We start from the raw sequence: 23,570 nt of genomic DNA, 5'->3' as shown, positions 1-23,570 counted from the left end.
TGAGTCACATCCAATAGAGTATTCACCCAACACACCAATAGGCTAGCACAGAACCAACCAACCAATGCGACAACTGTCATCATTACTCTTTCTCTCTGTAGAAAAAGCTAGAGTGGTTGAATAATAGGCTTGGGGAAATCTCTTTCTGCTCTAGCCATTGTGCATTCTCCTTTGGTCCATGTGTAAAACAGAGATAACAACACCACTGATTTATCACTTTAAGTCCATAAAATGGGGACACAGCTGAAAATGCAGGGATACAAGTGTGGCATTGTGTCTGTCCGCTGCTTAGCGGTGGCTTGGTATGGATGGATGGATGGATGGCAACACAGACCGTACAACACAGAATGTAGGAGGAAAATCTTCCTACCTCGTGAGGCTGGCACTGCAGAGGCAGGCAGGGGTTGCTATGGGAACCTACCATGGAGACGCAGGGAGGAGGGTGGTGGTGCATGGTGGTGGGAGACGGGATAGTGGGCTGCTTGCTGCTGCTGCTGCTTGAGGTGTTGCTGGTCTTGGCTGATGCCGTCTCTCTGACAGTCTCTCTGCTCTCTGCAGCAGGGAAAGCCTCGCGAGCCTGGATGAGAAGGACAGTGGAACGCAACACAGCCTGTCTGAGTACCACCCGACTGACACAAAGCAGCGTTGGTTGGACATGTTTCTCCGACTCAAAGTCATACTAGAGGATCTGATCTCGTTGTAAGAGGCCACACTTGATCATTTGTGGGAAACATAAATGCTGTACTCATACATTTTCATCATGACCAAGCATTCACAAAATGTCCTACACCACCAGAACGGGCGACCATTAAATGATCGTGCCTGCCACTAAACCCCACTATAAAAGAACTACTGCATTAAAACCTGGTGTGACAATGACAGGCATTCAATTTAATCCAGACACACAGCGAAGTGACCTGGGTGTCACTGCCTATTCTGAGGGCAGAGACTAGAGAGCGACAGAGAGAGAGAGAGAGAGAGAGAGAGAAACGTGCTTCCTTCCTATTCTTGCAGCCCACAGACAGACATACAGACCGACAGGCGGACAGACTGACAGAGACAGCGAGACAGACAGGCAGGCAGACAGACAGCGGCAGGCCAAATAGCATTCACACCCTGCATCCTCAATTATATGCTAATGCATAATTTGCCGTGTGCTACATTATTCTAAGCTGATGGAATTTTTCAGCAGCGGCAGAGGCGTGCTCGGAAACTCAATTCCTGGTTGGCGCGGCGACGGGATCAGAGTGTAATAGACGGGAACAGGCGTCGGGCGGCTGTGGCAACGCGTTCGTCGGGTAAGGATGAAGAAGTGTTGTAATTTATTAAGGGGAGAGGAGAGGGAGAGGAGAGAGGGTAGAAACAATAGAACACTGCTGTCTTGGTCATTGAAATACCAGACACACTCGTGTCTTGGCTTGATTTCATCAGTGGTTAAGGCACCAATTAGATTAGCAAAATCCCAAAGCTGAACACAGACGAGAGGATGATATTGGCCCACTTAGGGAAACAGGAAACGTCCTGACGGCTCTGTGTGTGTGTGTGTGTGTGTGTGTGTGTGTGGTGTCGGGGTGCCTCCCGTCGTTCAGAGCAATAAATGGGTACGGGGATAATCTCATTCTCCAGTCTGAATGTCTCCAATATGCCAATAATAGATTTAGGGGGAACTGAGCAGCACCAGCGATAACAGCTTATAGACTTGGTGCATTAGAATACAAAAGGAAAGTTAATGGAAAAGGCCACACAGAACTGGTGTAATGGGAAAGTCATTGTGAGGGCCTACAGCAGTTGACAGTTTTTCTCTTGACCTTGATTATCTTCTAGGGGAAAGGAAAACTGTTTGACAATAGTTTGGAGTTCCTCAAGGCTCTGTCCTCAGACCTCTTTTGTTCTCATTATATTGATACCAGTAGAGGTTATTCAAGAAGGCTTAAAAAAGTGCAGGGAAAATCTCTATATACAGTATTCTTGATAAGATTGACAGTTGATATTTCTTGAGAGTTTATAGTTCCTCTCAGTCAGTCCATCTCACCTGCAGCAGGGTCTGCATCTCGGTTTTGAGTCGTCCCAGTTCCTGAAGTGTATCATTGGCTCGTTTCACGGCTGAGCTGGGTTGCTCAGGAACCCCAAAGGATGATGGGAGGCCTGGCTGGTGACCTCCTCCTCCTCTACCTTGGTGATTTGTGTCGCTGTGCTTCGCTAATGCTGCAATGACCAGCTCTCTAACCCCCTCTTGCTGGCGTTGGCCTTCCCTGTAAGGAAATAAAGTGTGGGCGTTAGATGAAGAATGCTTCTATTGTTCATTTTCTTGTCAGATGACACAAATTCCATCTTTGCAGGCAAAACTGTCTGCAATGCCAATGCTATGACATCATTACAACTTTGCAATGATGGTATTACAAAATCAGAATGTGCCCGCTGAGCTTGGTCAGCTCATCCATTAGCAAAGTAGGAGAGGAGAGCCAGCCTTCCATCTGGCCTGGAGAAGTGTTTGCCCTTCAGGGAAGAGGGCCAGAGTGGTGGCACAGCACCAATAACATGACTCACACATAGGATAGCTTCCAAGCAGACTACGTAATGCTGTTGCTAGATCACTAAAGACTTAAATTGCATTAAGTGGCTAAGTAGAGTGAGTCCTGCTTTGGATGGAGGGGAAAGCCCATAGGGTCATTCAGAGGCCAATGAGGCCGGCTGTCTTGTTATATGCCATACTTGGTTGAGACTCTAGTCCGCTACAATATCCAAAAGTAACAGGCTGTTATTAGTGTATGGGAAAAAACACATGAACTGTCCGTCCTTTTCCTGTACAGTGAGCCTCATTATTTACATTTCAGTTTCATATGAGTGATAATTGGCATACAATCAAATCCGTCTAATATTGGAGCTGAGAGCTGTGTTTACACTGGCAGGGGTGGAGCTGATAATGAGTGGACTCCGAAGATCTGAGCGAGGGGGTTCATGGAGGTACAACCAAGGCCTCTCCGACTCTGTGCGTGAGCTTCAAATGAACTGTTTTTATAGTGTAGGGTTGCCAATTCATTGTGTGTTACTGACTGTGAACTCAATGGCTCCAATACTGCTGGGTCTGTCCACGTTTTTTGAGAAATTAAATCACACACAGACAGTTTCCATTTAACTTCATCATAGTAACATATTTGAAATGATACAAAAGCAACTTCATCCACAGTAGACAGACTGTTATAATTTTCCCTGGCGGGTTCTACAGGCAGGAACAGAACCACCTACTGTGAATTGCCAAAACTGTCACACAAAAGTACCGCCATTGAAATCACAACGATCCTCTAGATTCTTTTGTCTTGTCATGTCGCAAAAAAAAAAAAAATCCTTAATTTCTAAGGTTTCACAGCAGGCGATGGAGATTTTCTTGACGCTTCTGCATAGCCGCGGGAAGTAGTTAGATTTGATTTTTTTGCCCGCGCTGCAGACGGATATAGCTGTACGTTAATACAGGACAAGTAAAGGCCCTGTGCACTACTTTTGTAAAAAGAAAATAATGTACAAAACAAAAAGAATGGAGAGAGAGAACACTGAGGCCTACACATTTTAATGTAATGTATCCCACAGAGGGAAGGAGGAAACGAGAGAAGATGCGAGAGAGGCTAGCTGACATGTATGGCTCCCCCTGAGCCATGCTCACAATGCAAAGGTCACCATTGAGAGGCAGAGGCAGCGCCCATCCTCTGGGCAGGGTGCGTGTGTACTTATTTACAGTTCCCTCCTGAACTATTGGCAACTTGGGAAATATGAACAAAAAAGGCTGTTAAAAAATGTCATTGTTGTTTATCAGCTTGATTTTACAATCAAAATATCATATGAATCTAACCTTTAATTTGTATTTTTTATCTACAATAAAACAAAAAGTCATCAATAAATATTTGTTTTATTCTAAAAAATGCGTGTCACAATTATTGAAATTCTTATTAACAAAATCGAATTGAGTCTTTGGGAATTCTTAAGTGGTCATCCATGGCTTCTTGTTTCTCTGGGGTATAAATATGAGGTGATACCCAGGCTAAACTCCCTTAGTCATCCATCAACATGGGATAGGCCAGAGAACACACAAATGAAATGAGACAAAAGGTTGACGACCTTCATAAATCAGGCAGTGGCTATAAAAAGATAGCTATACTCCTGAAAATACCCATATCCACTATTAGGGCAATAATTAAGAAATATAAAACAACTAGAGCTGTGATGAACCTGCCTGGAAGAGGAGGCAGGTGTATTTTGCCCCCACGCACAGTAAGAAGGATGGTTCAAGTCGCATTAAAAATCTCCAGGGATCACAGTTAGAGAATTGCAGAAGTTGGTTACATCTTGGGGTCACCGAGTCTCCAAAACTACAATTAGACGCCAACTCCAAGCCAACAAGTTATTTGGAAGGGTTGCCCGAAGAAAGCCTCTGCTGTCACCAAAACACAAACGTAAGCAGCTGGAGTTGGCTAAATGTCCATGGAACTTTGATTGGAATCAGGTTCTATGTTCTGATGAGACTAAAATAGACCTTTTTGGAAACAAACACCAGAGGTGGGTTTGGCATGAAAAGAGCCATGGTCATGCAGAAAATAATCTAATCCCCACTGTGAAGTACAGTGATGGATCTGTAATGTTGTGGGGCTGTTTAACTTCCAAAGGCACTGGTAACATTGTTAAGATACATGTCATCATGGACTCCATCAAGTACTAGGAGATTTTAGGCCAAAACCTGTATGCCTCTGCCAAGATGCTAAAACTGGGTCGTCGTTGGATATTCCAGCAGGACAATGATCCAAAGCATCCCTCTAGATCCACACGAAAATGGTTCACTGACCATAGATTCAAGCTTTTTCAGGCCATCCCAGTCCCGTGACCTAAACCCCATTGAAAACCTGCGGGGTGAACTGAAGAGGAGAGTCCACAAGTGAGGACAAAGGACTCTGACGGATCAGGACAGTTTCTGTATGAAGGAATGGTGCAAAATCCCTTCCTATGTGTTTTCCCACCTCATCAAACATAGGAGACGACTCAGAGTTGTTATCTTGGCAAAGGGAGGGGTTCACAAAGTACTAAATGTTCTTTGAACAATTTAAACTAAATTAAAGTTTAGACTCATATCATATTTTGAGTGTAAGATCAAGCTGATAAACAATGGCATTTTTTCACAGATTTTTTTGTTCATATTTACTCAGGGTGCCAATAATTCAGGAGGCAACTGAATTTAACAGAACGGAGGGCTGCCGTGTGTGTACCAATCATCCTGTCAACTTTTGGAGCAGAAAAGGGCTCTGCACCACGCGTCTCTGCAGCACACGTCTAGCAACCCTGGAATCTTCACAGTACTGCCTTATACAATACCCAGGCCACTGGCCCTGCACTCGCAACTTCATTCTGTAGGGAGGGGAAGATATTTTTTGACACATCTCAAAGAATCTTACAGATTAGGAATGTTCTGACTCAAACTGACAAGGGACAGGATTTACTCTGGATGCGTAGCAGTGACAGGTATTGTGTACTTGACATTCCACTCCATTCCAGGAGATTGTAATCCTAGCGTCCAGGATAAAACAGAGAAGTATTGCTAGGACGGCAGCATCTCTACTCAGTATACTAAGTCCTCTACGGCGGTAGAACCATGCAAGTCAGATCAGCTGTGTGGGGTTTACAAAAACAAGTAATAATGTATTCAGTTTTTTTTGTGCTGGGCGGGAATATGATACACATTGACATTTATGTAAGCAACTGAGGAGAATGTATGCATAAATGATACAAGGTAAACTTCAAAGGGATCAGATCCATGGACTAACATGGAACATGGTGTAAATGTCAATCTTCACAGTGGCAACCCGTCATTCAGGGGAGGTGGGGGAGAGCCCCACCTGTTTAGCTAAAAAAAATACATGTTTTGCATGTTATTTTGCCATTAATACTGGTCACATATCAGTTTGCAAACAATGTAAAAAAATTATAATAATCATTGAGCTAATAAAGCCAAATACAAACATGGTATTTTTTTGCTTTCTTGAGTAAGGCAGCTCCAAAATGCAGGTGTTTCAGCCTAGCTCAGTGCTTTCTGTGGTGGTGGGGCAGCCAGTGGAAAAATACGGAGCGTAGGGGTTGGTAATGTTCTCTAGTTGTGCTGTGATTGGCTCATTGTTCTGTCACTCATGGGGACACTACGTCACCACAAAATATACAGGGAGAGTTCGAAAATTCAAGCCCCTTGGGTGCTGCCATAGAGTTACATTAGAAGTGCCCATCCAAGAAGGCTCAAGGTCATTGACCAGTTTTGACCAAGTCAAAACACGTTATATCTACCGTAGCTTTGATTGGACTGATCATGTCAACATCATACTTTCAAAATCTTAGCTAGCAAGCTAGACAAGAAGTCAACGTCATGTCCTTGTCATATGAAGAGAAATTATAGATAAAACATATCAGTTCTCATTTGCACTTTGGACATGAACATTACACAACAAGCTGGGAATCGCAAATTCAATAATCAGTGGTTTGGAAGGAATCAGTGGCTAACTGCAAGTGTTGCAAAGCAATCACTAGCCTGCTATTTAGTGGAGTGGGTGTATGGTCCAAGTCTGGGTTTAAGGGTCTCTTTTACAAGCTTAAAAGGATAAACATTCACATGCCATGGGCCAGAAAAGGTTGAATACATTGGCCATGCTGTCAATCCAGCATGACTTCTGCTGCGTTCAAAACAACTGGAAGCTCGGAACTGGGAAATCTCAGACTTCAGTGAGTTCAAGACAACTGGGAACTCGGGGGGAAAAACGAGCTCCTACTGGGAAAATACGTTTTGAACCGTCATCCAACTAGGAATTCCAAGTCGGGAACTCGGGCCTCTTTCTAGAGCTCCGACATGAAGATCATTGATGTCATGATCAACCTTGTTTCTTTCCGAGTTCCCAGTTGTCTTGAAAGCACCATCAATCCAGAAAATGCCAGACTTTGATGATAAAAGACAGAATTTGCCCACAAGGACCGCCGCGCAACCTTCCGTTTTCAAGTGAGTACAGCACAACAAGAGTCCAAATATGTCTTGTATGCTGCTTCATAAAATGATGTAATATGCCAGGAAAATATGTATACTGTAGCTAAGAAAGTAATACTACGTGTATGTTGTGTAGTAAGCTGTTAGTAGCCCATGTGCCTCACCCTAATTATGTGGTCCCTTTCCCCCTCAAAACTTAGCCTACTGTTCTGACTTGGTGGTGCACATGTAGCCCATAGCCTGTTTTAGAGAAATGTAATCATTGAATAATGTAAGAGCATTCATTGTCTGCTTATATGCCACCTTTATTTATCCTATGGCTCTGACCTGGTGTACAGGGAGAATACTGTAAGAACGGCCCACGTTCTGAATTCTGTCGCTGTCCATTTCAAAAGTTCTGAACAAAGTTATATTGACTACATCCGTCCTACCTCGCTCATTAATGTCTTCATCGAAATTACGGATTGCCCCTTATCCGCTCGTCGTCCCCTTATGCCATAGTTTGTACATCTGAATTGTCAGTAGAAACCACATTTGTTTAAGCAAGTCAGCCATATCAGGCAGTAAATGAGGCTGAATGAACTGTTTCGCAGCCAGACAAGGCTCCGCTGATAACCAGGTGTAGCAGAGGTAAGAATTCACTCCATGGTGCTGAATAGAAAGCTCTGCTGTTGGGACACCTTTACGTAGGCCCTAACAGTTAGTGGGCACCGTTAAAGTGCAAATAACGTATTGTTTAGTGTTGTTGTGTAGTGGCTTTGCTGGCATGCATAAAAACATTTTTACATGCTAAAATCACCACGGCAATCCCACAACGATGTGTCTGTTCTGCCCTCAGTCCTGCCCTCTGAGGGAGACCCAGACAGAAAGAAAAAGTAGCATTGGTTCCTTCATTTCCCTTTCGGGGGCGTTCTGTTCTCTTCCAATAAATACACATTAAGGCAGAATGTCATGCTGTGTGTCTGGTAGCGCTGATGTATCCCACTCAGTAAGATGTTTTCAATCAGCCTTAAGACGCCTCAAAATGAGCTAATCCATTTGAAGAGCGAGAGTGCCTTGTTGATGCCAGCCTTTTTGATCTTGCTCAAATTGATTAGGGTGGAGATACAGGGACTCTGAGACAAAACGTCCTGTTAGAGGTCACCATATGCAAATGTCTACTCTCTCCCTCTCCCCTTCCATGGGAAATGCGTTCAACGAGAACAGATTGTTCAAGTCACTCAGGCAACGTCTGAAACGGCACCCTGAAACGGTTAGTGCACTACTTTTGAATAGGGTGTTATTTCAGACACCACTTTTTCCTACAAGCTGTTGACAGGTGTGCGTGCAGCCATGCATGTGTGCCTGTGTGTAAAACCTGATCATAAAATCATTATGGAGGTGAAGAAATGATGCCACGTTGACAGGAAATCTATATGTTGATAAGTTTTTTTTTTGAAAGTCGATATGAGAACAAGATCTATATTACATTTCTGTCTTGTTATACAACACATCATGTTGGGTTGAAGCTAGAGGTCTTGGTCAGTCCTTCGCCACGTCTCAGTACTAACGGATCTACTTGATTATTGTCAGCAGCTTCTTAAATTTCACCTCGTGGTCATACATTGTCTTTCTCTCTGGTAACGAGGTAAGACCGTTCTGTATTGTACTGAGCACAGCCCGTTTCTCTAGCTAGCCCTTCTCTCCTGCAGAGGCAGGCAGGCAAACACACACACACACACACACACACACAAACACTTAAAGTGGTATCTGGTGGACAAAAGAGGAGAAGATACCTTCAACTAAAAGGGCTGAAAAATAATGGGTTGTTGATGGAGAGAGGACCGTGCCAGATGTGAAGGAGAGACTTCCCACTGCTTTCCCTTCCTCTGAAAAAAGGTAGAACGAGGACTCGTCGCCATGGGGACAGTTTCAAACGTCTCTCTCTTTGTGAGTGCAAAGGAGAGGTGTCGAGACAATTCATATCCCATTCGTAAGCCAGATAGAGTATTTATAGATGGAACTATGACACGTAGAGTGGGTGTGAGGGGGATGTCTTTGACAAACCAGTGACTTTAATAAATGATGAATGAACCACAGAGAAAAAGCTGAAATGATTCATAACATAATATAATACATCCGGTAGGTTAGCTCTTAAAACATCTGTCTTTGTGAGTTCTACGTGTGATCCTCCACCGCACCCCGCCCCCTTGAACATTGGGATTCTTTTGGCCTCTTCCTAAATCCATCCTCATCCTGCGGTCATTACACCCACCACCACCAGAATAGCTGCTATTATCTTATCAATATCAGAGGCGTATCAGGGAGCCTGATGGTAGTGGTCTCACCCTCCACCCTCTCTGCTCTGGTGTTTTCACGTGTGTCTTTCCCTGTTGGCAAGTTGCACCATCCACCATCCAGGGCAGTCATATCCCCATTCCTCTACCTTGGCTGCCACAGCACCAGCACTCCCCAAACGCCCCCCAATCTCATTGAAACGTTATCATCAAGCAGCACATGTTTGAATTACAGCCCCTCTATGTCCAAATAAATCAAATCTACCAGATGTGACCTCATCTCCATAGTTTACGTTGATCACCTGATGCCCCGCCAGCTATTCTAGGAACACCAGCCACTCCTCCGGCTCAATGTTGTTCCCTCTAGGGTGGCGTCATTGGTGTAACTCAGCCTGTTGAACCTTAACTGTTTGCAGTGGCCAATGCCTTTGTAGTCAAAACCATCCAACATCTGTTTCATTTTTACATAAAAAAAGCCCTGGGTTTAGTTTACCCAAATTGTGCTGTGATATCTGGAGCCTGGACTATGAATAACATACTTTGATCACACAAACATTCATCAAACACATTTTATTCAACCCCAGAGCTCTGGGCAACTGATTCCCCGATTACTGGCTAGGGACCTAGGGCCTTCCGGTATACCGTATTCTACAATATACCGGTTTGGGTTTTTACTTGACCTTCTATAACGTAATTTGTTTGGTTTGTTAAAAGCGATACACAACTCCGGGAGTGTAATATCCGTTTATATAAATCAAATCAGATTTGTCACATGTGCCAAATACAACAGGTGTAACCTCACAGTGAAATGCTTACTTACAAGCCCTTAACCAACGATGCAGTTTTAAGAAAATACCTAAAAAATAAGTTTAAAAAGTAAGAGATAAGAAAAACAAATAATTAAAGAGCATCGGTAAATAACAATAGCGGGGCTATATACAGGGGATACCGGTACAGAGTCAATGTGCGTGGGCACCGGTGTCGAGGTATTTGAGATAATTATGTAGTCTATGACTAGGGTGGCTGGAGTCTTTAACAATTTTTAGGGCCTTCCTTTGACACCGCCTGGTATAGAAGTCCTGGATTGCAGGAAGCTTGGCCCCAGTGATGTACTGGGCCGTACGCACTACCCTCTGTAGTGCCTTGCGGTCGGAGGCCGAGCAGTTGCCATACCAGGCAGTGATGCAACCAGTCAGAATGCTCTCAATGGTGCAGCTGGAAAACCTTTTGAGGATCTGAGGACCCATGCCAAATCTTTTCAGTTTCCCCGAGGGAGAATAGGTTTTGTCGTGCCCTCTTCACGACTGTCTTGGTGTGCTTGGACCATGTTAGTTTGTTGTTGATGTGTACGCCAAGGAACTTGAAGCTCTCAACCTGCTCCAATACAGCCCCGTCGATGAGAATGGGGGCGTGCTCGGCCTCTTTTTCCTGTAGTCCACAATCATCTCCTTTGTCTTGAGTTTACTCCGTTTGATACTGGAGTCATCTTTCTCCCTCTCCTGCTGCATGCACTCAAGGAGCGAGCAGTTGCTCGACCACGGAGTCACGAGCACTTTCTTGCATAAGATGTTGGTGAAAACGATTCTGCTTTCCACAAGCCCATTCACTCACACACAGGTGGTGAAGCCTTGCTCATCCTATTGTAGCCTGATGCCGACCCGGCTTTGTAGTCACAACCATTCAACGTTTCCGCTTTATATGACATCAAAAGCCTGGATTTGGTTTAGCCAATTATTTTCAGTGGAGTCTGAACTGAAAATACCATACTTTGACCACACACACGTTCAACCACATTTCATTCATCCCCAGAGCTCTGGGCAAAGTGAAATTGGATATCATGAATGGTTATAGTCATTTCTTTCCATGCACTGATAAAAGTAGGGGTTGCTGAGAAGCCCCTTCTCAATGTAATTTAAAAGCAATTTCCCTGAATATGTCAGTGATGTGTTGGACCTTCAGGGTCCTGAACAAGGCAGAATTGACTGAATTTTCATGATAACGATGAAAAGGGAGGAAGTAAAATCAATGTTGTTATCAAGGTGGTCAAGGTCACTGTATGAATTAAGGATGCTCAACATAGCAACTGTATCCCAGGGGAACAACGCAGCATGTGGGATCTCTCGTCTGCTGCTTCATACCGAGGAGACACGTGCGTGCGCACGTACACACACACACACACACACTAACAACCCACAGAAACCCTGTTCAATCGGTGCAGCCATCATAATTCTGCTATTTTTCTAAGTAATTCATGACAAAAACAGCGCTGAACAGTAGTCATCCATTAATCTAGTGAGATGACACAAACACATTTCAAAGCACAAAACATGCATCTTGCCTGGTGGTTTTATATACACAATGAACAAAAATATAAAACGCAACATGCAACAATTTCAACGATTTTACTGAGTTACAGTTCACATAAGGAAATCAGTCAATTTAAATAAATTCATTAGGCCCTAATCTATGGATTTCACTCGACTGGGCAGGAGTGCAGCCATGGGTGGGGGGGCAGGGGTGCAGCCATGGGTGGGGAGCCAGGCCCAGCCAATCGGAATGAGTTTTTCCCCATAAAAAGGCTTTTTTACAGATGGAAATACTCCTCAGTTTGATCAGCTGTCCGGGTGGCTGGTCCAGACCATCCCGCAGGTGAAGAAGTCGGATGTGGAGGCCCTGGGCTGGCGTGGTTACACGTGGTCTGCGGTTGTGAGGCCGGTTGGACTTACTGCCAAATTCTCCAAAATGACGTTGGAGGCGGTTTATGGTAGAGAAATTAACATTAAATTCTCTGGCTACCACTCTGGTAGACATTCCTGCAGTCAGCATGCCAATTTGCATGCTCCCTCAAAACTGCAGCATTGTGCTGTGTGATCAAACTGCACATTTTAGTGTGGCCTTTTATTGTCCCCAGCACAAGGTGCACCTGTGTAATGATCATGCTGTTTAACACCTGTCAGATGGATGGATTATCTTGGCAAAGGAGAAATGCGCACTAACAGGAATGTAAACAGACGTGTGCACACAATTTGAGAGAAATAAGCTTGTTGTGCTTGTGGAACATTTCTGGGATCTTTGATTTCAGCTCATGAAACATGGGAACAACACTTTACATGTTGTGGTAATATTTTCGTTCAACGTAGAAACAAGCCTGAATATATGAGAGAGAGAGAGAGAGAGAGAAAGAGAGAGAAAGAGAAAGAGAAAGAGAAAGAGAGAGAGAGAGAGAGAGAGAGAGAGAGAGAGAGAGAGAGAGAGAGAGAAGCTGGGTGGGTCCGAGGAGCCAGGGAGAGAAAGACTCAGAACAAAAAGGTATATGGATGAATTAGTATTCTACTCACTACTGTGTTCTGGCCACACAGCCCTCCCCTCATCCTAGCCCAGCGCTCAGCAGCTCACAGCACACACAACCCACCCACACACACACACACGCTTGTTATTAAAGCGCATCCGTCCGTCAGTCCCCCCAATAGACGCATTCCTCATTCATATTTATCTGTGTTAATATATAGCTCAAGCATTTTTTATGACTCTATAGGTCCTTTTTATATAACAAATGGGAGCATGCGGACAGATGGATGCTGGCCATACATATTTATGTTTGTCTTGGAGTGTTTTTCGGGGGCGTATTTATTCTGGTGGCTGGCAGGCAGGCTGCTACTTAATCATAGAAAATGTGGATTTAGTTCGTCTCTCCCAAGGCAGAAAGTCCCAACTAAGCATTATGCTGTGCTGCTGGATAAAGAGGCTGGAATTATGCAGCGGGCATAACAGGCTCCTTCTTCCTCCTAAATATAAACACACTCATGGAACGCATCATAATGGGGCTTCTTATCGCATGCAGCATCTCGGAATTTGAACCCATTCCATCCGTCCACATAGTGCTGCTGAGTCCTTGGACTACTAACAGACTATCAACAACCATCCCTCCCTCTCCAAGTCCTCTGTCCCCAATTCAATGTATGAATATTGTAAATGAATAGTCCTCGGTAACAGTGATTAGTATGTTTTAGCACTACACATAAAGCCATGTGCGTATTACCACAACCAAGGAGGGTGTGCAAGGCCATTGTGTCTAATCTAACTAACTGCAATAATATGGCGCAGAGAGTTAGCTAGACAAAAGGACAATTGTGTATTTGCAATTCCAACTGCCTAAAATAGTTCAATACATTAACCCTTAACATACAGCATTGCAGAATTTCTAACGAGTAAAATCCTAACAGCTTCCAGATCTGCCCATAGTAAGGGACGCCGTAGCCATGTGTTTTGGCTATGAACAGAACAGTACAAGCTGATTTAATAGCTGCAGATCGGTTTAATGGGGCAAGCAGGCAGGGAGGGACGGCCTAATATAGTGAGTGAGAGGCCTGCCTGCTTCTCAAAGGACCTGCTGTATTTAACAGGCTGTCTGGGAATGGGACTGTGACTTGCCGGGTATGGCAGGCAGGCAGAGTTATACTACACATTACAGGGAGTGGAACTGAACACAGGCCTGAGTACTGCAGACCCAGAGACGCTCTTAAATACATCATATCTACTGCAGAATGGAAAAAAACACACTCCTCAATGAATGTCTTCACACCACAGTGAGTCTCTCTGTCTTTATAGCCCTGTGCCCTGGCCTGAAATACACCCACCCATCTATCCAAAAGTGTTGGTCCTATATCATCAAGTGCTGTGGTGATTCATTCAGTGGACGTGAACCGTAGGGGACGAAAAGGTCTGTTTTTGCCACCTCCTCCCGATTCCATTTTCTGTCCGTCTATCCCTCCCGTCAGTCCCCTCCTTGTTTTTCTCCACCTCAACATGTCCTCCTCTCTCCTGCATTTCAATTTCCTCTCCTCCCCTCTCAGAAAAACAAACGCTCACTTGTAAGAGGCTTCTCCTAGTCCTCCCCATCACCGAGAGGATGCACCAGTGGCAGAGGCAGCAGCATATTAGCATACCTCAAAGGCGAGGCCAGGGAGCCATTACCTAGCAACAGAGCTGACTGTGATTGGCTGAGGAGACATTAACTGCCAAGTGGGTTTGGGGCAGACTGGGACCAAGCGGCTAAATGAGTAAGCGGGGGGCTATTTCTGCCCGTGTCATCTCTGCTCGTCACATCAAAATGACATTGGCTGGCTGCTCCTCCCCTCCCCGCGCAGAGAACAGAGCAGAGATGGAGAGAAGCGGTGCAGAGGACACCAGAGCAGTCTTCCCATTGATTGACTGAGGCTGAAGGCATAGCAGACCGGAACGAGCCGCAGCAGTAGAACCAGCGGCAACCAGACATCCATCTATCCTTCTGTTCTTTCTTTCTCTTGTGACCCAGCCACCATGGCTACAAACTAAGGTATTATATGATACTCCACAACCTCACCCATCATCATAACACACCTAATAGAAAGTCGTGCCTGAGTCCTCTCTCCGCTTGGGTAACCCAAGAGGCTGTTAACCAAACAAACCCAACAGACCGGCCCTGTTCAGGCCATGTTTGGCGGACTGCTCCGGTCTCCCCTGCAACATTGGGCCAGAATTAGCCTGAAACACAGCTCTGTTAACATGACTGGTAGAACAGACAGAACTGGGCACACACACACACACGGTCAGACAGTAGGCAGTAGTGCTGTAAGATAGCAACTATTTACTTTTGGAACTGACCATCAGTATTCTGCAGTGGTTTCCAAAGAGACACGGGGTATGATGGACAAAGCAGTTTGGAGAGAATACAGCAGGGATACCACAAACGCTCTCTTATACCAGAGGCTTGAAACTTGGAAATGTCTGTTGCCTAGAAATACCAGAGACTAAGTGTATCCACTGTCTTCAGGTAAACAGAGCGCAGGCTATGGGGGGTGAGCAGTGGTCCAGAGAGGGGTGAGAGGAGAGGGGGGGGGGGGGCAGGGGGATGAACAGAGCTCCATTAATCACACTGGAGGGGGAGGCAGTACAGACGACAGACAGGCAGGGAGGCTGCAGCACACTGGCTGGATGCGTCATGTGGCTGGACAGTGGACGCACTACCGTGGAATGGCCTGTAGGAGTCCTCCTGGCAGTGTACATAGGCAGTTCTGTGTTGGCCGCTGTGAGGGAATGTATTAACACGTAGTACACTGGCTGGTAGCATTTTAGAGATGAATGAGCCTCATGAATCTGAAACATAACCTCAGATGAGCAATTACTATTTTACCTCAGGAATTAACTAACCAAGACAAATCTTGTCTGCTTCCCAAATGACGCACTGCTCCCTTTATAGTGCACTACTTCTGACCATGCCCCATAGGCACTATATAGGGAATAGGGTGCTATTTAGGACACAAGCACTCGTTTCCTTGTTGTAAACCAGGAAAGCGCCATGTTCATTTAGCGTCGTTCTGGCTGAGTTTCTGTAATGTCTTTTACACCTGGGTAGTGCTGAAACACATTCATCCTTTCTCAACTGGAGTAGAGAACTGGTCAGGTCAGATGTGCTATGCATTGAGACCTATCCATTCATATGACAAAAATAGGCCTCCCATCGCATAATGGAACATACCCACTACCTGGCTCCGTTATCATGTCTTTCAGTTACAGGCTGGGGCAGCACACAAAAACGAGTCATTTTTCATATTCAGAATCCATCACAAAACGTCCCCCCCCCCCATTATAATCAGGTGCTGTAGTAATCAGGTTTTTAAATTCATCCAAAAGATAGCAGAGCTCACAGGATGCAGCAGACTATCATTCACCTTGTCATTCAAATTCATTCTGGAGGGAGAAAAGCGCCAGTAGAAAAACACAATCCTTTGGAGAGAATTGACGTAAAAAAACAAACAACAAAAAAAAACACCTCCACGCCATCCAATCAGCATCACCCGATGGCTCTGTCGCCATGGTAACAGGCATCTGGTGGAAGCGGTGCGGTGGCTCGGTTAGTGCACAACAGTTCATGACAGAGACGATGTTCTATTCCCTTTACCGCAGGTAGCTAGGGGGTTACTGCAGGAGGAAGGGAGGAGGCTAGAGCTACCCTTCGTCTTGATTTATAATAGTGCGTGTGTATAAAAAAATTGAAATAATACCTTAATGCTTTCAATCAGGAAATGGAATTCAATAATGGCATGCTGCTTGAAAAGTAATCCCCCCCTTGCAATCAAAATAACTACATGCCATACACAGATGCTATTACTTGGCAGTTAGGTAACTAGTTATACACCTTACTGCCAAGTATTCCTTGTGATAGATGTCAACTGGCACTTCCATCACTCACAAAATATCATTATGAGTACATAATACAGTTATTCTCCTACATCATGTCATACAGCACATCACCATGCATGAAATTACTATTTACAATGTACATATTTAATTTATTAGCAGATCTGTTTTCCAGTACCAAAAAGGTACAGAATCAGATCAGCATATAACGGCATGCTGTATGTTGACCTCTAGGGAACGTTGCAGCTCATTTGTGCGAAACCACCAACCATCAAATTTCAATAGTATGTAGCTAGCGGAGCGAAAGGGGAAAGGAGTGGGGCTCAGGCAGCAACACGATGCCGCTGACTGCTGCAAAACAGAGCAGGCTACTGTCTTTATTAGCTGGACAGGGAAGGTATGGCTCTTTGTCTCTCATATAAAAGAACATGTGTTTTTGCCACTGAGGGGACAGCCCAGGCCATCCAAGACTCTACTGCTGCTTGAATGCATTGACACTCTCTCTGAATACATAATGTACCAGTCAGCCCCAAACTGTGCTTAGAGCCCAATGCTGTTACCCCCATAGCAGCCAGCCCCAAACTATACCATTTTGCAAGACACATTTCTATGTAGTGTATTACATCAAGAAATAAGGTCTGAATGTGAAAAGGCTACTTTCTCTGAAAAGTATTCACAGCGTATTTTTAAACTAAATTCAATGGAAAGTAGCGGTATTTATTTGTTCATGCCAGAAACCCAACAAGGATCATTGAAACTATCATTTTCAAAGACTTTTGTCAGCTGTATGAGGAAGTGCGAGAGGAAGTCTGCCACGTCTGCTGTTTGACAGTAGATAGACAAGACAGGCAGCTAGCTATAGCACCTCAATTACCATCAGCCATCGCAGCCTCATTCACACAACAGATGTTTGGAGAGAGAGGGAACAATCCACACTTGACCCAGGTGACGGGATGATGAAGGGACTCGGAGGGAGGTGACTGCAGCTGTACTACAGCACACCAAACACACACACACTGTGTGGGGTCTCATAGCCTATTGGCTCAGATAGAGCTGGAAAGTGTCAATAGAATCTGGCAACATGTCCACAGATCCCCATCCCCCACGGTCTGTAAAAGTACTTATCACACTGGAAATGAAGGTGATGTAGGCTGGCTGGCTGTTGTGGGTTGGAAGTATAATGTAGGAATAATGTCATGTAATCGCCAATTCATTTTCTCTGTGTGATGTTTTGGAAACACTACACCGACGCTTTCTATGACATGCTGTTTGTTTGGGCTAGGGAAAGAAGTCTCACACTGTTGTAATTTACAAGACAAAACCAGTGAACTGGACAGAGCTGAATGAAAGGCGGTCAGTCAGTGTGGATTGCGTTGGGGGTTGTTGTTCCCCTCAAAAAGCTTTTTTTCCCCAACAAGGAGTCGTCCTCCATTGATAATTCACAGCAAACGGTTAGAGGGAAAGATCAGGAGAGTGTCAGAGTAAACTCCTCAGAGAGAGGATTCCAAATGTCAACAGAGAGCCGTTGAGGCCTGGCCTTAGATATGGAAATTCTGCCATGGCTGAGAGGACACAAGGCTGTTAGCTTCCTCTCATCAGCGGTTGTTGCCAATGGAAAACAATTGAATAGTGTGGTGACATGTCGGCCTACAGACCTACTTGATGTAAAAACTAGGCCACGGCTACATCCTAGTTATCCTATCGCTTGTTGCAGTTATATGTTAAATGACTTGAAACACATGACTCAGACAAAGGAGATGATACGGAGGGCCGAGCACACCCCCATTCACATCGACGGGGTTGTAGTGGAGCGGTTTGAGAGCTTCAAGTTCCTCAGTGTCCACATCACTAAGGACCTATCATGGTCCAAACACACAAACACAGTCGTGAAGAGGGCACAACAATTCCTTTTCCCCCTCAGGAGGCTGAAAAGATTTGTCATGGGTCCCCAGATCGTCAAAAAGTTCTACAGCTGCACCATTGAGAGCATCTTGACTGGTTTCATCACCGCTTGGTATGGCAACTGCTTGGCATTCGACTGTGAGGCGCTACATATGGTAGTGCGTATACGGCCCAGTACATCACTGGGGCTGAGCTCCCTGCCATCCTGGAACTCTATACCAGGCGGTGTCAGAAGAAGTCCCTAAAAATTGTCAAAGACTCCAGCCACCCAAGTCATAGACATAGACTCCCTCTGCACAGCAAGCGGTACTGGAGTACCAAATATGGACCAAAAGGCACCTGAACAGCTTCTACCTCCAAGCCATGAGACTGCTGAACAGTTCATCAAATGGCCACCCAGACTATTTGCATTGACCCCCCATTTCTGTTGCACTTTCTCTCTTTCACAGGCTCTATGTACACTCACTGGACTCTAGCCACACACTCACACATACTACACTGACACTCCAACACACACTATCCCGATTGCCTAGTCAATTTCACCCCTACCTACATGTACATGCAGTATTACCTCAATTACATTGACACGGTACCGGTACTCCTTGTATATAGCCTTGCTAATGTTATTTTATTGTGTAAGTATTTCCTTTTTTATTGTGCTTATTTGTCTTATTTATTAACTCTGCATTGTTGGGAAAGCGCTCGCAAGAAGCATTTCATGGTAAAGTCTACGCCTGTTGTATTTGGTGCATGTGACATATAACATTTGATTTGAGTTGAGTGTCTTTCATTCCCAATGACAGAGTAAAGTTATCTTAACCAAGGGAATGCTGTCCTCTTCATGTTAACTATTTTCATGATGTGGTTGTTATCACAATGTTAGACCAGTCAAGGCCTGAGACAAAGGATGCCCTGACACACAGTCGACTGACTCCCCCAGAGCATGTTCTATCTGATACACAGTAGACTGACTCCCCCAGAGCATGTGCTATCTGATATACACAGTCGACTGACTCCCCCGGAGCATGTGCGATCAGTCAGGGCTTTCTAAATATGGATTAACAAAAGACAAAAAGGAGAGCCTTTATATTCCAAGAAACCTGTGTGGAGAAAAAGAATGCAAACAACGCAAAATATCAAACAGAAGCTTAGAGGGAAAGGGAGCGTGCAGGAAAAAGGCAGATATAGCATTGTATCCGTGAGGGATGAATGTACAGAACATTCTCATCTGTGGGATGAATGTTGTAGAGAACAGTGGGCCCCAGTAGTAGTTGATATTCATGGCAGTCTGCCGTCTGAACTCTGTGCTCTTGGAGGGCTGGGGAGAAACACGAGGAGCACGCAGCTCAGCGCCCCTTCCCTTGCTTGTGGCAGCAGCCTAAGATGGCTGCCAGATCCTGGTGTAAACAAGGCAGAGAATGAAAGCGCTACATTTCTCCAGCCTGCATGCCAGGGGCTGCAGGGGCAGTACTAACCCAGTGTTGAGGGGGGAGTTAACTCCTTCCCTTCTCCAGCTTCCTCACGTTCAACATGAGAGAAGAATTACAGATGACTTTAAAAACATGAGGAGGAAATTGGGAATTATGCAATAAGGAGTATAACAAGACTAGCTAACTTCAGCCGGGACAGAGAGAAAAAAATAATCAAATCTGAAGGTGCTAGCATCTGAAACTAGAGGAGAAAACTGGTGACCTTATGGTCAGTGTCTCCAAAAAGAACACCCCTCTATTTGTGCCCCACTAAACAGGGGGTTCCCTCTAAGATTTGGCGTTTAACTTCCGAATGGCTGCATCTCCAGGAGGGAGGGCCTTGAAAAGCAAATGTTCTGGAATTCTTTCCAAAGGGTATCAGCACTGGACAATTAATGAAATTTTAAAAAACTTTTTTTTATTTTTTTTTACAATAAATCATCTCTGCCAACCAATTTAAAACATTAATTTGATAAGAGGACAATTGGACAGACATGTATACACACATTATATTCAAATGAAAATGCAGTAGTGGAAACAACACATATATGATTAAATGCATATGTGAAATGAGTAGGACGTTGCAGATCAGCCCTCAAAGGTGATTAAAAACAAAGAAAATACACATTCAACATCGATTTATTTGTCCAGCTAACTATCAAATCAATTGAGTGAAGACGCTCTAAAAAGAGATCACAATAAAAAAAACTACCTCAGCCTTTCCAGCTCTATTTTATTTTCTGAGAAATAAGGCGGGAGGACGAAGGAGGAAATAAGTGTGCATAAAAAAAATGAAAAGGGGCAAATAGAATTCCTCTCTGCGCTGCGGCTGTGCGTCGCACACAGAGGCAGGAGGGAGGCACACGCCTGCAGCTCCCGGCAGCTCATTCGCCAGAGAGGAATGTTTGAGTGCATACATTATCTGCTAAGGGGGCCCAGGGCTGTGAAAGATAGTGCTGACATCACCATCTATAAATGGCTGGGCTTTGAGACACTGGGAGGGAAAACAAAACCCTTTCCCCACACACACTTCCCCTCCCCCTAGAAACAGCATGCTCGAGTCTCGACCAGATGAAAGTGGTTTGCTTGTTTCTATGAGAATAAAGGAAACTGGGATTTCAAAGCTGACCTGCGATTTTTGTGCATTTGTAAACAATCTGCTATACGTTACAAATACTTTGATACACCAAATACGTCCAGGCATGTCATGTACATTGTTTTGTTGCTATTCGGGTAATGTAGTATTATCTCCAGTAATGCAAAGTTACAAAAGCAGGCCACATTTTATTCGACGCAACAAAAAAACAAGTATTGAATCGAAGCAGGGCGCAAATTAACCAAAAAGAGATAATCTGTGTAAGGGGAAAACATCGTCCTTCCAGCGCACGCAGGGTTAACCACCAGTCTGTCGTCTCTCTCCCTCCCTCCCCCCTTTGTGTCCGCAGCACATTCCTGAATAAATGATGTTTTGAACAAGGCTGGTACCCATGGCAACAGCAGAGCGGTGGCACTGCAGAGTAACCTTTGGGAAGGCGGTATTTTCATCTGCTGTAAACTTTTCCTGGCTGGGGAGAAAGGGGGAATGGGAGGAAGGGGAGACAGGCTGGCATCCCTGGCTGGCCAACAGAAGGAAAACGTACTGATGTGATTTGAGAATGTAAACTGAAACAGTCCACTGAAAGCCTGGTCTCTCCAGACTAGGTTTGTTTGAGGAGAGAAATGGGGTTGGAATTATATTTCTACACTGTAATGGAAAAACATTCATAATCATGTAGCTACTGTTATGAGCAGTTATATGTTTGTTCTCTGGAGGTAAATGTGTCACGAGGTGCTGGAATTAACTGTTTAAGTGGTTATGCACGGCAATAACACAAAATCCCCTTTAACCTCGTAAAAAAAAAAAATACATTCTGCAGTTTTTATTTTTATTTATTTAACTAGGCAAGTCAGTTAACAACAAATTCTTATTTACAATGAGGGCCTACCCCGGCCAAACCCTAACTGGAGGACGCTGGGCCAGTTGTGCGCCACCCTATGGGACAATACCCCAAGAAATTATGCAATTCATCATTCAAGACATCCGAGATATCAGTCAACCACTTAAGGTGGAGGATAGACACAACATTTGGTGAATGTGGAACAGAGGGGTCTGTCTGTGGCACCAGCAGGACCTCTTTCGCTTGGCCTCCCCTCCTAGGTCTATGTGATGGAGCAGAAACCCCCTGCAATGCCATCGACACCAGCCTTCCTCCTACTCCCAATGACACCGCACACGCTCTGTTCGGCTTGGCACTAACAGCCGCGGACGTACTTTCACAATGCCCATATTTTCAATCATGTATTTGAGCCGATTATATGTGATCAGTGCAATTCTTAGAAGTTGCAAAGGGAGGGCATAGACATAGACACTTTCATAAAAATGTCTGAAGAAAATGTGGTCCCTTTTCAGGTCACAGTCATAATTTTTTCACCAGACAACCTAGGTATAGAAGGTGTTTATCAACTAAACCGATTCTGGGATTTCACGCAACATATCAGCTATTCCAGACGCAATCTGGCGAGAGGCTAGAGTTCATTACCTCAGGTAATTCAGAGGTCTGAACGAGAGAAGAGAGACAGTGTTTTGCACTCAGAATGAAGGCGGTGGTGGTACGACGTGAGTGTGCGCGTGTGTGTGAGGCTGCATTTGAATCTAACGAGTGAGGAGTCTTGTGAATTCTAAACAGGTCGAGAGCAAGAGAGGGAGAGAGAGAGAGATCCTTCCCTGAGGGGTGTCTGAGTGAGTAGGTGCCTCTGTTCCCTCCTTTGCATGCACACTGCAACCTGAAACCTAAAGTATTGAGACAGCCAAAGGCACCTTAACCATGGAAGGGCTGCTCTGTTCAGTTTTAGCATGACAATAGAGACATGTTCCATCGCAAACCAGGTGCTTTGTTGCCTCACAGCACCTGGGATAGATAGGCCAATGGAAACTGAGGCACTGCAATGCACCATTAGATGGGTAGCTACGATTCAATGCCTCAATCCCAGCCTACGGTTTCTATAGGCCTGTTTTTGTTGGGGGTGTGCACATGTTGGTAAATAGAGAGATTATTTTGGATATACTATAGTCGGATAATGCCGTCTGGGAGATGAAAAAATAAAGATTGAGTGAGAAAATGAGTGTGAGATTTGTTTTTAAGTCAGAATTGGAGAAAAGGCGGGGGAGGGGGGGGGTGTCGCTTACTCACTCAGACAGCTGCTTTCTCTATTCGAACTGATGAGCCAATTTGTGTGAACCAAATTTGAGAAACTCGACACTAACAACCTCGTCTTCCTCTGGCGTACAACCAATTATTTGACCATAGTATTCCCCAGGCGGTAAAAATGCTACTTTGAAACTGGGACGGTAACCAGGACAGAGTATTCAAAACTAACTACGGCAGTCGGTCGGAGCATTACATAGAAGACAGCAGTCTCTGAGGAAAAGTCCTACTCACCTCTCTATCTAAAGAACCATCTCATAACCCACCAACGAGCAGGGATGATACTGTACAAAGGCCGCCACCTCCAACAATCCCAGGCTGGAGGACAGACACCCATCTAAACTCAGACACGTCAGCCCAATGTTTAGGCCTAGGCTACATCTGGGCTGCTGCCTTCACATTACCAAATACTCCTCAACGGGCTTATCAAAGCTCTTCTCCTCCATTAACCAGTACATGTACATTGGTTGGTGCTCTTGGGAAAAGGATACTAGTT

The 23,570-nt window shown here is 44.8% G+C and overlaps 1 protein-coding gene across 1 annotated transcript in view; it reads right to left on the bottom strand.

Annotated features, from left to right (window-relative positions):
- kiaa0586 (KIAA0586 ortholog) overlaps positions 1–23,570 on the bottom strand; it is a 115,373-nt gene that overhangs the window by 66,327 nt on the left and 25,476 nt on the right. Inside the window, exons 10-11 of the mRNA XM_039009794.1 lie at positions 2,033–2,252; positions 422–577 (exon numbers count right to left, since the gene is read on the bottom strand). Of these exons, the coding sequence (XP_038865722.1) occupies positions 422–577; positions 2,033–2,252 (376 nt within the window). The remainder of the gene's footprint in view (positions 1–421; positions 578–2,032; positions 2,253–23,570) is intronic.

Source organism: Salvelinus namaycush, chromosome 15 (genome assembly GCF_016432855.1).
Source record: "Salvelinus namaycush isolate Seneca chromosome 15, SaNama_1.0, whole genome shotgun sequence".
Taxonomy (NCBI): Eukaryota; Metazoa; Chordata; class Actinopteri; order Salmoniformes; family Salmonidae; genus Salvelinus; species Salvelinus namaycush.
Note: the sequence above shows the minus strand (reverse complement) of the source record. Positions and strands in the feature narration are given on the sequence as shown.